We start from the raw sequence: 12,889 nt of genomic DNA, 5'->3' as shown, positions 1-12,889 counted from the left end.
TTTAAAAAATAAGATATTACTAAGATTGTGTTACAGTAGAAAGTCGATACTCTCAACTAAAAGATAGTGTTAGTTACTATTTTTTTCTTACACAACACTTTCAACGTTCTAACTGTTGATTCGCGTAGTATAATATAGCACTTAAAATAGTTAGTTTATAGTAGGTACACTACCACGGTCACAGCAAAGTTCACTTGAAAGTTTTTGTCACTTTTGATGATTAAAACAAGGAGATAACATTTACAGTCGATTTTTAGTATACGCAATTAGTGCTGATACACTAATTAGAGCCCAGGAGACACTCTTTACTTTTTAAAACAATTATACGCACGGAGCTAACTTTTATTACTTTCCAGTTCTACCCTCTCCCTCTCCCTTGTGGACTCTTACGAGTATAATATACTTGTTATTATATGAAATACCTACGCGTCCAACACGGGTTTCTTTCCTTCCTTCCTTATATACATACGTACAGCGTGGCTCTAGTGCGTCATTACTGACAACTAACTGCTAACATGGAGATTGCGCAGATGAACCCCGCCCGTGACGGCGCTACCAGGGGGAACAGTTACAGCTCCCAAACGTTTCCTTTTATAATATCACTTTGTTCTCCGTCTGTCTATCTGTCAAGAGCCCTTATCTCAGGAATGCTTGAAGATATGTCTGAAACCCTTGTACCTTCATTTCCTGAAAAAAAAACCGTATTTCTACATTTACGTAAAAAAGATATGGCCGTTTATATCGCAAAAAAACGCGTATTTCGACACTATAAAGGAAATCAAAATTAATAGAGTATTTTCGGTTGACATAGAACTATGAAAGCTAGTATCTACACGTAGTACCTACTAGTTCAGGGAAAAAAAAGTACAAAATCTCGAAAATTAAACAGAAAATGAAGAACGGAGTGTCTTAACACTATGTTACCCTGCCTAGACGGGATACAGCGTGAAGGCGCCGAATTGGCATTTGGAATAATAAAGCTTAATTGCTAAACAATCTGTAAAGACGGCGGCAACAAGTGGCGCCGACGACGGCTGGGTCAGCGGCGCGCCAGAACTGTAGTATTTGAAGATCCTATAAATAAATATTGGTCAGGATTAGCTTTCTTTATGTCCATATATTGTACAAATAAAAACCCAACCGTCTCTCATTTCAAGTTAATATTTATTTACATTTATATTTTCATTTCTTCGCTTTTGCAAATGAAATGCCTCCAGAATTAGGCGGAAAATAGGGATCGGAGTGTCTTTACACTAGGTTTCCTCTGTCTTCCCTGCTTAGTGCGGAATAAAGCGTGATTTTTTGTCATTTCAAGTTTGCCAATTTTCTTCTTTCTTTTTTAAAATACCATCGAATATATGGGAGAAGTGACATGAAAGAGCAAGTTTACTAAATGAAGCAAAAAAAATATTTTTAATTAAAGAAATTAAGATTTTTTTCCTGAAATTATTATTTATTTATTAAACTAGGTAATTTCGTACGAAATAATCCTTAAATACAATAAAAAATTAATAAAATATTAATTTTAAAAAAATGTGTCATTTGGCTCTTTCATAACATTTCGGTATTAGGAAATAGCCACTAAAAGTTATGAAAGAGCCAGTCTTATATTATGAGGTATAACAGTGATAATTATGCTAAACAATATTAAATAAAAACGATTTAATAATTCTTATTAAAATATAATGTTTTTTTAAAATTCTATCAGTCATTTTAAGTAGATAATTCTAACAAACTTTTTAATCTTATATTAGTCAGGCTATGAACGAGCCACCTCTTTCAAGGCCCGTCCACCCGGCTCTTTCATAACTTATTCTTTAAAAAAATGTAACCTCCAAAATGACAACGATATCAAAACTTTTTAAACTCAATTTTAATGCAGTTACAAGGCTAAATATATACATAAACTCAAACTATATTCCAATTACCCGTATTTGTTTACAATGAAATACTAAAAGACAGCTCAAAGGAGGTAAAATACTTACTTTGGAATGCCAAAAACTTCAACTCGACGTATCGGCGTTCGTTGGTTCCGATGAACTGTAAAATTTTTGTGGGTGACGGGAAATAAATTATCCCATTTAAAAATAAAATATTGTAACGAATCCGTTCCTAAACTACTATAATATTGCAAGTGGCTCTTTCAAAACCTGGCTCCTTCATGCCACCTCTCCCTTACTTATATTTTTTTCTCTATCTAGCAATTTAGACGAAACTTGAATAAAACATTGTTGATTTTAAAGATACATTTATATTTCCAATCAAAACAAAGCTTTACTAGGATCATTTAAACTCTACGGAGCTACATTGTGTAATGGCTGACTCCCCTTCCTACTTCTACACTCTCCAATTTGTACATGTCAGCGTAGAACACTGAAATTTGTCATATAGCTTCCTTTTGCTCTGCGCTATCATGTAAAAATCATTGTTTTGCTCAAATCATACTAATAACATTGATAAATTCAGCTTAATAATAGTTTTTAACCAAAAAGAGAAATATAATTTTACAAAGATTTTATAATTTTGAAGTCGGTGTCAAGCTAATGCTACCTGTTTGTTTTCAGATATATATTCCATGTACAGACACGGGGTCGCTCGTTTGCCTGGTCTTTCCAATCGTTCAATACTCGTATAATATGTTGTGTATGGTTTGTTGCAGCACGCGGCCGAACCACCCCGGCGCCGTCGTCGACGTGAGCGACAACCCGCTGGACGCCAGCAAAGTATGCTTCTGCTTTACTCTAGCTAAGTAACGGATTAATTAATGTAACTTTACAAACGTCTTGTCTCTCGTGTGACACTCCAGGTGCGGGAGGTACCTAACTCCTAACAGTGAATTACGTACACAAAGTACTTATTCAATTAACGCGTTCAATGTAATAATTAGTACAAAAATAGAGATTTACATCGAAATTTACTGCAAGATATATTATACTTACAAACAATTATTTTCTTTTCCAGTTAGTAATAGCATTTGAATCCGGTCTGGTCGTCGTATGGGACCTCCGAGCGCGCCTCGCAGAGTGGCGAGGTTCCCTAGGTACCGGAGGTCCCGGAGACGCTGTCAGGGCAGCCGCCTGGCAACATGACGGCAAGCTGATGACTGCACATGCTGACGGCGCGTTGGCCACGTGGAGCATGCGGGCTCCGAGACCCACGTCATTATCTTATCCACATGGTAAGACTAACAATTTTTTAGCTTATAGTTTGACTGATGAATTTTAAAGGTTATATGTAAAGGAGACTAAAACGATTCCATACATTTTTGGGCCCAGAATGTAAAGAGATAAAAATGGTATAATTTAATAGATTTAGGTACATCATTCCCTCCTTTAAAACTATATAATTTTTGGCAATCTCAGAAATAAGAGATTTGATAAAAGTGAGGTTAGTTCGCAACACAATTTCTTGAACATCAACTTCTATAAAATAGGTGTTAATGTTTATTATTAATAAACAAAACACATTTAAATGAATATTTTATTCTTCTTCTATTATTATTAAAATGTCATCTAACTGTGCAGGTGGAACTAAACTATGTTGGTACCTAACCCAACTAAGGTATTGCAGCCAACCATTCGTCTTCTTACAATACAACTGTAGTATGTCATAGCAAGAGCTTCTCTTCCTCTACGAGAGCTGTCTAGATACGTATTACCTCTAAAATACGCAGATCTTACGCAGTCTTTCTTGTTGAAATGTCTGTTCTGCCAGAATTTATTTTTTCTCTATTTGTTTCTCTTTTCTAAAATGTAATCGGTGTATTTTGATTGTTCTCATGCAAAGTGAGATTTTTTGCGTTATATTAATAATACAATTTTCTATATGCGGGATGTTGCAAACACCGGGACCCCGCCGGATTGAAAATTCCCAGTTCCGCAATACCGAGAACTCAATTCTGGCTACGGGATTGAAAGCCTAGCCTCTTTTAAAAGTAAAGTGTATTCTGCAATATGGTAGTTTGAAGTAATGTCTCGTATACCCGTGCGTGCCTACAAGAGCTGACCTAAATAGAGTACAGTAGTAGGAGTAGCTTCAATACTAACACTGACTCTGTTTCTTTAGGAGCGGAGTGTCTCTACACTATATCTCGCATATTTGGGGATCGAAGCCACAACCGCTGTGGCCAGTAGTTTTCTTCTCTCATAATATTTTTGTATAATGTTTCATGTCATCTCTATCCAGCAAAAGCAAACAAAGATGGCAAACCGGAACCCTGCAAACCTATACTTAGATTGGAATGGAAGACGTCGAGGATGGGGTGAGTGACATCGAGCGTACTCTACTTACGTACTTTAATTACTATACGTACGCTGTGAATTTAACACAAGTAATTCAGTAAGACTTAAAGCTGGACTGCATTGGTATAGTTGATTGTCAATGGTAATTTCATTTAAAAGTATATAAAAGAGGCACTTGTGGCTCAGTAGCACAGCGTCAGATTTTAAACACGACATTCGTGGGTTCGATTCCCACTTGGGGGAATATGCTATTTACATGTCTTCGCTCTGGTAACAGGACAAAACACAATGTTTTGAACGACGTACGACTTACTTTTTCATAACTATTACTTAATCAATTTAACCATTAAAAATAAAACACTAATCTAAGGTTTTCCATGATTCCAGTGAGAGCCTTGTAATGTTCTCGGGCGGCCTGCCCACGGACAAGGCGGGGCGCACGCACAGCATCACGGTGCTGAACGGCAAGAGCACCACCGTGCTGGAGATGGAGCACAGCGTCGTTGACTTTGTTACCCTTTGTGAAAGTCCTCACGCTGCTGGTATGTTATAAGCATTTTAAGGATTTACCGGCATATCATCATTATCTTCAATACTACTATATTTTTTTTCTTTTAACCCTATGGAAAAAAGTTAACACTGAACCCGGAGAATGAAATATTTCACTCACCAAGGTCAATAGTTCACTCACCAAGCTATTTTTCGGAAATTACGCACTGGGACTCCAAATTACGAAGTGTCTTAACACTAGGCCCCTGCCTCCTGCCTAGCCTATATGTTGAATACGGTGTAACACAACAGTAAAGGCAAGGGAATAACAATTATCAATAAATAAATTAAAATAAATAAAATATGTTTTATTTTCCAAATCATAATACAAATACATATTTATTCTTTGAAACGTCACAGAAAGTATTTATTTTATTTTTTTAATGCTTTATTACAATACGTCTAATAATATAATATGTCTTATAAAAATAATAATGAGAAACAAAAATAATGTAAATATAATAATATTAAAAAAAACATAAATAAAAATAAAATGATGGTGTAAAGGTGGCCTTATCACCTCTGGTGATATCTACCAAGCAACCTCTACCATGTAAAAGATAGGAAGCAAGGAAAGTGGTTACTTAAACACCTTTATAAAACATGATATATAGCGACATATACACTATAGTCAATATTTATAACTTACTATTGAATAGTAAGAAAACTAAATGCATGATTTTTAGAACACCTAACAGGAAATTGTTAAAGCCGACTTACTCTTGAATGGTGAACCCGTAGATCCTGTCGATTCTACGATATTTTTCGGTATCACCATAGACTCCAAGTTACAGTGGAGACCCCATGTTGGTGGATTGGCAAATAGACTTAGCTCAGCAGCTTTTGCGGTCAAAAAAATTAGATCATTAACTGACGTAGAAACGGCTCGACTTGTTTACTTCAGCTACTTCCACAGTATTATGTCCCATGTCCTACCCTGACTCCTTAAGGCAAAAGTTTAAACAAATCAATATATTGACAGTTGCATCTCAACATGTTTTTGACAATGTTATGTATGTTAAGAAAAACATGAATGATTTTACCAAAATTGGGGATACATAATGTTAATACTAGAAAAAGGCTTAAACTTAGTGCACCTGGGACTCGATTGCATCGAATCCGTAATTCATTTATGGTACAATGTGTACACTTTTACAATAGGATCCCAAAAAACGTCAGAGAATTTTCTATATTACGATTGAAAGAAATTGTGAAAAGACGTTCAAAAAATAAAGCTTGTAACTTTTTATTTTGAATAAAAAAAAATGAATTTATAATATAATAAAAATAAAATAACATTTATAAACTTACATAACCGATGATGATTACATACATACATATACGAGTATATATACGATGCCTCGCTCCTAAAATAAAATAACATTTATAAACTTACATAACCGATGATGATTACATACATACATATACGAGTATATATACGATGCCTCGCTCCTAAAATAAAATAACATTTATAAACTTACATAACCGATGATGATTACATACATACATATACGAGTATATATACGATGCCTCGCTCCTAAAATAAAATAACATTTATAAACTTACATAACCGATGATGATTACATACATACATATACGAGTATATATACGATGCCTCGCTCCTACCTAAGGCCAGTAACGAGCGCTGTGCTCGGTTCGGTTTCCTCATAGCTAAATGTTAATTTAGGGTAAATACTGTTGTCTTACTCGCTATTTATGGGATTATAAATAAAAACACTCAAATCGTTGTGTCTCAGTTGGGACTGAGTCACCCACTGAGTTCACATCAATGAAATGAATATTCTTTTCATTATTTACTCTTTTTATACAAGTTCAAACTCTACCATTTTAGATTACCAAGAGCCGTACGCCATAGTGGTGCTCCTACAGAACGACCTGGTAGTGATCGACCTGCTGTCTCCCGGGTACCCTTGCTTCGAGAACCCCTACCCTATGGACATACACGAATCTCCCGTCACATGCTGTTGTTACTTTGCAGACTGTCCTTCGGATCTGGTGAGAAATTACTTAGTAAATGTAAATAATAAATGAACACGCTCGATTTTTCATGTAAGGTTCTAATCACATTCTAAACTCTTTTTTACGAGTGATAAAATGAAGCAAAGGTGAAATGTAGATCTTGCGTAACTTTCAGAAATCATAAACTTTAAAAGGTATATGCAGAGAAGAAAGAGAGAGAGAGGGATTAAGAGATTATACACTCTGATTACTCACCCACTAATGGATGTGTTCGAATAGTTTACTGTCTATGTTCACATCAGATTCCGGCATTCTACTCAGTGGGTCGGCAAGGCAACAAGAAAGCGACGGGGTTCAGCGAGAAGCTGTGGCCCATCAACGGCGGCGAGTGGGCGCCCGCCTCGTGCTCCTACAGCGAAATTATACTTACAGGGTAAATTGTGTTTTTCTATAGTCTACTTAAAGGATATACTCAAGATGCCTCGTGGTTCTCTATCATGCTGTACATTTCAGACATGCCGACGGTAGTGTGAAATTTTGGGACGCGAGCGCAGGGACATTACAGATTTTATACAAATTAAAATGTTCTAAGGGTAAGTTGATATTCAATATATCATTTTTATAAATTTTAACTTTAATAATTGAAAACTCAACATTACTACAAAAATCCAACTTGAAAATATATATTTGTCATTTGAAATGGCGAAAACACTATCGGCCATAAAATGACTTCATACAATCTGTAAACAAATTAATGTCATCTCATCATATGCTTTAATAAATATAATTTCACAAAAAAAATATAAGATTTAATATCAACTTTTAAAATCCGAAAACTGCGCCATATCAGTGATACAATCCTTATGGGTGGGACCCGCAGTATTCGAAAGAGGCGCGGGTGGCGCGGCGGCTGTGGGGGGCGGGGGCAGCATGGTTGCGGAGGAGGAGGCGCCGCTGGCGGTGCAGCAGGCGGCGTTGTGCGCCGAGTCGCGGCGCCTGTGCGTGGCGCTGCCGCACGGACATGTGGTGCTGTTCAAGTTCCGGAAGAGCGAGGTGCACGCCGAAACGCATGTGAGTATACCTACTGGGTGATCGAGATACTTTTTTCAATTTGTCCTTTTAAATATCCTGATAATCCTTCGTTTTAGGTTTTGAGACACAAGGGTGTGACTGTAAGACGACGGTTGGGAGTTGGATCCCCATTCGGAGGAATGAATTATTATTTATTAATATTTTCATTTCTTCGCTCTGGCACCAAGTTACGTTTACCGTTAAGTTTCGCAACTCTACACGCAGTTACTCGAAAAATTCGGTGAAAAGTGGGGTGTTAAATAATATACGTTATAATATAAATATTTCCTAGAGTCCTTATTATTTTATAACAAACAAATTCTGAACTAAAACAAACAAATTATAATTATCCTATATTTTGATAGATCTCATTATTGTATTGAGGTCATCGGGGCGCAGCGGCACAAGGGTGTGACTGTGCCGCACTAGCGCGACGGTTGCGGGTTCGATCCCCACTCGAGGAAGTGAAATATTTATTTACGTTTATATTTCCATTTCTTCGCTCTGGTGTCGAGGCAAAGTACGGCGTTGAGTTCTCCCACTCAACACGCAATGCCTCCAGAATTCGGCAGAAAGTGGGAGCTGAGTGTCTTAACACTAGGTTCCCTCTGCTGTGTGCGGTATACAGCGTGAAGCTGAATTGAATTGAATTATTGTAATTTCCAGGTTGTAGAAATTCCGGTAATAACAGACGCGGTGGAAGAAGAGACTTCACCGGAAGTGGAGAGCAGTCGCTCCGCCTCCTTCAGCAGGGCAGGCGATAGCATCGAAGGAGATGGCAGGAGGGTAAGCTTGCTTAAATTACAATACAAACTAGACATTTAAAATGAATACACTGCGCCACTTGACACGCAATACTTCTAAAATTCGGTAAAAAGTGGGGAACGGAGTGTCTTAACACTATATTCCGTCTGCCTCTGCATACCCTGCATACCCTGCTATATGCAGAATACAGCTTGATGTTGCTTGTATTTTTGTTTTGACAATACTAAGCTCCAAATGCCACTTGTAAGTTAGACTATTTCGACACTTAAGTAAAATATTATTGACTTACTTATAAAAGAAGCGCAAATTTAAATCTTGCTACACTCCAACTTTTATATGATCTGTCCAAATAACTATTTCTGTTGTAAATAACTATTTTATTTGGATATTTTAGCAGAAAACCACCAAGCACCTTTTTAGTTATTCATATCTTCCTCATTTAATAAAGAACCAATTGTTCAATCCAATTTCGAAACATTTTAAATTGATTGGTAAAAGTTATCGCTTCGATTCAATTTATCTTACCAAACGGGCTAACGCAAATAGTTTTCAAATATTTATTCGACTGTGCATTCGCAGGCGGGGGCCGGCGCGGGCACGGGCGCGTGGCGTGTTCGCGGCTGTGCGGGCACGGGCGGTGCGCGACGCGCGGCCGGCTTCCAGGCCGCGCTGGTGGCGCTGCAGCAGGGTGCGCCACACCCCGTCACCGCGCTCGCGCTCAACTCCTCGTACGGCCTGTGAGTGATGACATCATATTTGTGTTGAACTCAACATATATATTTATGCAGCCATTTTGTTTAATATCGAGAGCTGTTCCTGAGAATGTTCAAAGGACGTACGTTCATCGAAATTGAGCAGCATTATCAATTAGTTCTTTGAACTGGAGCCTACCATAACCTTAGTTCCAATATTCGTTTTGTTTACATTGATATTGAGGCCTATGTGGCACAGGGGCACAAGCTTGTGACTAACGCGACGGTAGTGGGATCGATCCCCACTCGAGGGAATTGTCAAATTAAAACTATTATCAAATCTTAATACTTTCATTTCTTCGCTCTGGCACCGTGGCAAAAGCCTGGTGTTGAATTCCGCCACTCAACACGCAATGTCTCAAAAAATTCGGCGGAAAGTGGGTAACGGAGTGTTTTAACACTAGATTCCATCTGCCTACCCTGCTGTATGCGGGATACAGCATGAACCTAATTAACTCTTTTTTACACCTATATTGTGGTGGTGGTACAGGATGGCATGGGGCGGAGAGCGTGGCGTGGTGGTAGTAGACGTGTTCCGGCGCTGCGTGGTGGCGGCGCTGCCGGCGCACGCGCTGTACCTGCCGCCTGACGCGCCCCACCCACCCCACGCACCCCACCCCTCCCTCCGCCACGACCGGCGCTCGCCAGACCTCGATCAGGTATCTCTCATAGAGTCCAATATGCACAGACACATACACAGACTTTTTAAATGAATAGGCTGTTCTATCTTTAATGTATACATATTCCTGTATTAAAATTTCGAACTTTTGTGTACTCTATAAAGAACAAAATTAAACAAAGCAGACACATACATGTAAATCTATAATTCTTGTAGTAAAAAATTGTCAAGAGAACCTGAGTATTGTCAACTCACAATTCAGTCTTTGAAACGCAATTGGTTAAAGCCGCAGGAAACCACACTCGAGGTATTTTAGAAAATAAGAGTTAGATGTCGCATTAAAATGGTACAATTGAAGGTAACTTGGTATAATAATTCCCTAGTAAAATTAAAAGATTGCATAAAAAATCTAACTTTAAAAGTAAAATTTCAAGACATAATAAAATATCTTGTAAATTCCCTCCCTTCCTACATTACAATATAATGATTATAAAATACAAATAAATATAAGTAGCGACTGTACATATCTTGCTAAACGGTAGAAACGGTAACGACTTGTTAGGCAATCTCTTCACATTACATTTTATTTGCTCTTTTATTTTGTTATCTATTGAGTTGCTGTGATTGGGGAGATTTGGCTGCGCTAAAGCTCCCTGGTTTAACCCCGATATATTTATTTTATTATTTTGTTTTTATTTCATAGATTTAGCGCTAACTGCGACCCCGGCTTTATCCCCGTAGTGAGAGTTGGCATGGCATTTAGACATTTTTACGCTCGGCCTGTCTTCACTATTCTGAAATGCCTATCTAAATAGCTAACAACGAGTGCCAATAGAATATATTTCCAATTACCTAAAATATCTTGACAACTTACGAGTAATTATCATTAAAATAAATTTCAATAATATTGTTAACAGCTTTTTCAACATTGTATATAGTGTTTTCTTTAGGACAACGCAACTTTTGAGTACATTCATGGCTGAGCAGACTAAATTATCTTAACATTTATAAAGTAAACTATCTAGTAATACTTGACTTGAAATAGCTGTCATCAATACCTATATGGCTGTAATACACTCTCTACATACTGACATCTCTTGTTGAGAGCTAAGCCTCAAGAATTATATATTCCCCTGTCCCTGAAGTTGGAGGAGACCCCGGCCAGTCCCGAGCCCGCTGAGGAAGCCCTTCCCGATCCCAAGCTTGATACCCGACGCAAATCAACACCCTGGAAGAATTTCAACTTGAAACGACAGCTATCTAAAGTTGATATTAAATTAAAAGCTGCATTTGGACCTCCGGAAAATGAAGAAATAATTGAAAAAGGAAATTCTCATTGTTACTGTGAAACCACAGAAACGGAAACACTACACGAATCTAATTCAGAGTCCCCTCCAGATGGCGAACAGAGAGCAATTGAAGAGGACAAGAGTCAGCTTTCGTCACCTTTGCGCGTTTGTTCAGATGTATTTGAACGAATGCATCGGGAACTACAGGAAAAACGCTCATCAGATGTTTACGATAGAATGCACAAAGAACTTCAAGAAAGGTGGCAAGATAAAGAAAGAAGCGAAATAACACCGGATATATCGCCATCTAGGATAGAAGGAGACGATGAAAAAGCTACAAGACCTGACAACTTGCCTCTGTTTGATGATGACGGGAAGCCGATGCGACCGCCTCGCTCAAAGAGCAAGAGAAACGATAGTGATAAAAGAGAAAGAGATCAGAGACTTCTCTCTGTGCCTAATATAAAGTATAACAAGCAGGAGTCCGTGAAGGACTTGCGAAAGAAGCAAGCTCCGCAGCAGTCGCAGTCTTTCGCGGGGAACCTAATGCGACGTTTCAGTAAGTATCCTCAGGAGCCATATCACTCACATGATGTGTCACGCGGTTGTCTCGTAGCACTAGTCCTCATTAACATGTAACATAGAGTAGCTCTGGGATTGGAATGGTAATGGTTTGGCGAGTTTTTTTTAAATCGTTTACTAATATTGTAGATACAGTTAAAGCAGATAGAAGTTTTGCTCGTAGTCTAGTTACGATTTTGATATATTATAATAAAATTTAATACAAAAATTAACTAAGAAATGACGTAGATAATTAAAAAGAATCATAAACTCGATACATCATGCTTACCGCTTTTTGTAATATTTGGCTTTTTATTTATTTTAAAATAATTATATTATAAATAATATACTGTTTACTGTTGCGTGATAAAGCTGCATATAATATTTATTAATATGTATATCACGTGTATGCAATATGTATAGTGCAAACACCGACTGTATTAGGTAACCGGTACGTTCTTCTTTCCCAAGGACAAGGACTCATCCGACGAGGATTCAAACTGCCTCAAATATCTATTCGGCGATTTGTTCGGTAAACTTATATGATAGTATTATTGCATTCAAAGTAGGCGTTCAGATCTCTGTGTTGTCGATGTCCGTTTGAGATAATTTCAAAGTAACGAGCTACAGTAGTCGGAATAGCTGTGCACTGTCCCCGCTTCGTAGCTTCACACCAGACCATATTGAGACCGTCCGGGAACTAACAATAAATAACACCAAATTATATGAATGTGTTCTCTGATCGATCTGCTTTCCCCAGGAGAGTTTGTAGCCACACTTTGTACAAGAAATGAACGAAATGTCGAAGAAGAGCCGGTCGAGCAAGTAATAGAAGTGCCCACCAAGCTAGGTATGGAAACAGAACAGATCAGGCACAACACACAAACTAACAGAGGGACCGAGTCCGTCCGAATGTCTAATGAATTAATCGATCTGTCTTTTGGCGCAGAGATCATAAGTTTCTAACGCTGTGTGCGCGTCGGTGACCTACGTACATACTCACATCCGGTGACGGTTTACTCACTTCTCTATTATGTTTATTTTCTGTTTTATATATTTGTT

The 12,889-nt window shown here is 37.9% G+C and overlaps 1 protein-coding gene across 11 annotated transcripts in view; it reads left to right on the top strand.

Annotated features, from left to right (window-relative positions):
• The window catches only part of Tomosyn (syntaxin-binding protein tomosyn), a 158,667-nt gene that overhangs the window by 132,932 nt on the left and 12,846 nt on the right, over window positions 1–12,889 (top strand). For 4 of the 11 annotated variants that reach the window (XM_085202242.1, XM_085202245.1, XM_085202241.1 and 1 more), the window contains 13 exons: window positions 2,660–2,723; window positions 2,962–3,178; window positions 4,186–4,261; window positions 4,629–4,783; window positions 6,643–6,806; window positions 7,073–7,203; window positions 7,284–7,363; window positions 7,651–7,841; window positions 8,508–8,627; window positions 9,186–9,343; window positions 9,849–10,017; window positions 11,123–11,825; window positions 12,588–12,677. In XM_085202242.1, coding sequence (XP_085058368.1) covers window positions 2,660–2,723; window positions 2,962–3,178; window positions 4,186–4,261; window positions 4,629–4,783; window positions 6,643–6,806; window positions 7,073–7,203; window positions 7,284–7,363; window positions 7,651–7,841; window positions 8,508–8,627; window positions 9,186–9,343; window positions 9,849–10,017; window positions 11,123–11,825; window positions 12,588–12,677 — 2,318 coding nt within the window. Of the gene's footprint in view, window positions 1–2,659; window positions 2,724–2,961; window positions 3,179–4,185; window positions 4,262–4,628; window positions 4,784–6,642; window positions 6,807–7,072; window positions 7,204–7,283; window positions 7,364–7,650; window positions 7,842–8,507; window positions 8,628–9,185; window positions 9,344–9,848; window positions 10,018–11,122; window positions 11,827–12,298; window positions 12,360–12,587; window positions 12,678–12,889 lie in introns of all 11 variants that reach the window. The other 7 variants (XM_085202251.1, XM_085202250.1, XM_085202249.1 and 4 more) reach the window with 4 other exon arrangements.

The sequence above is a fragment of the Heliconius melpomene genome, chromosome 18 (assembly GCF_056956725.1).
Source record: "Heliconius melpomene rosina isolate 202511_hmr_F chromosome 18, ASM5695672v1, whole genome shotgun sequence".
Taxonomy (NCBI): domain Eukaryota; kingdom Metazoa; phylum Arthropoda; class Insecta; order Lepidoptera; family Nymphalidae; genus Heliconius; species Heliconius melpomene.
This window is presented reverse-complemented; position numbering and strand designations above follow the sequence as displayed.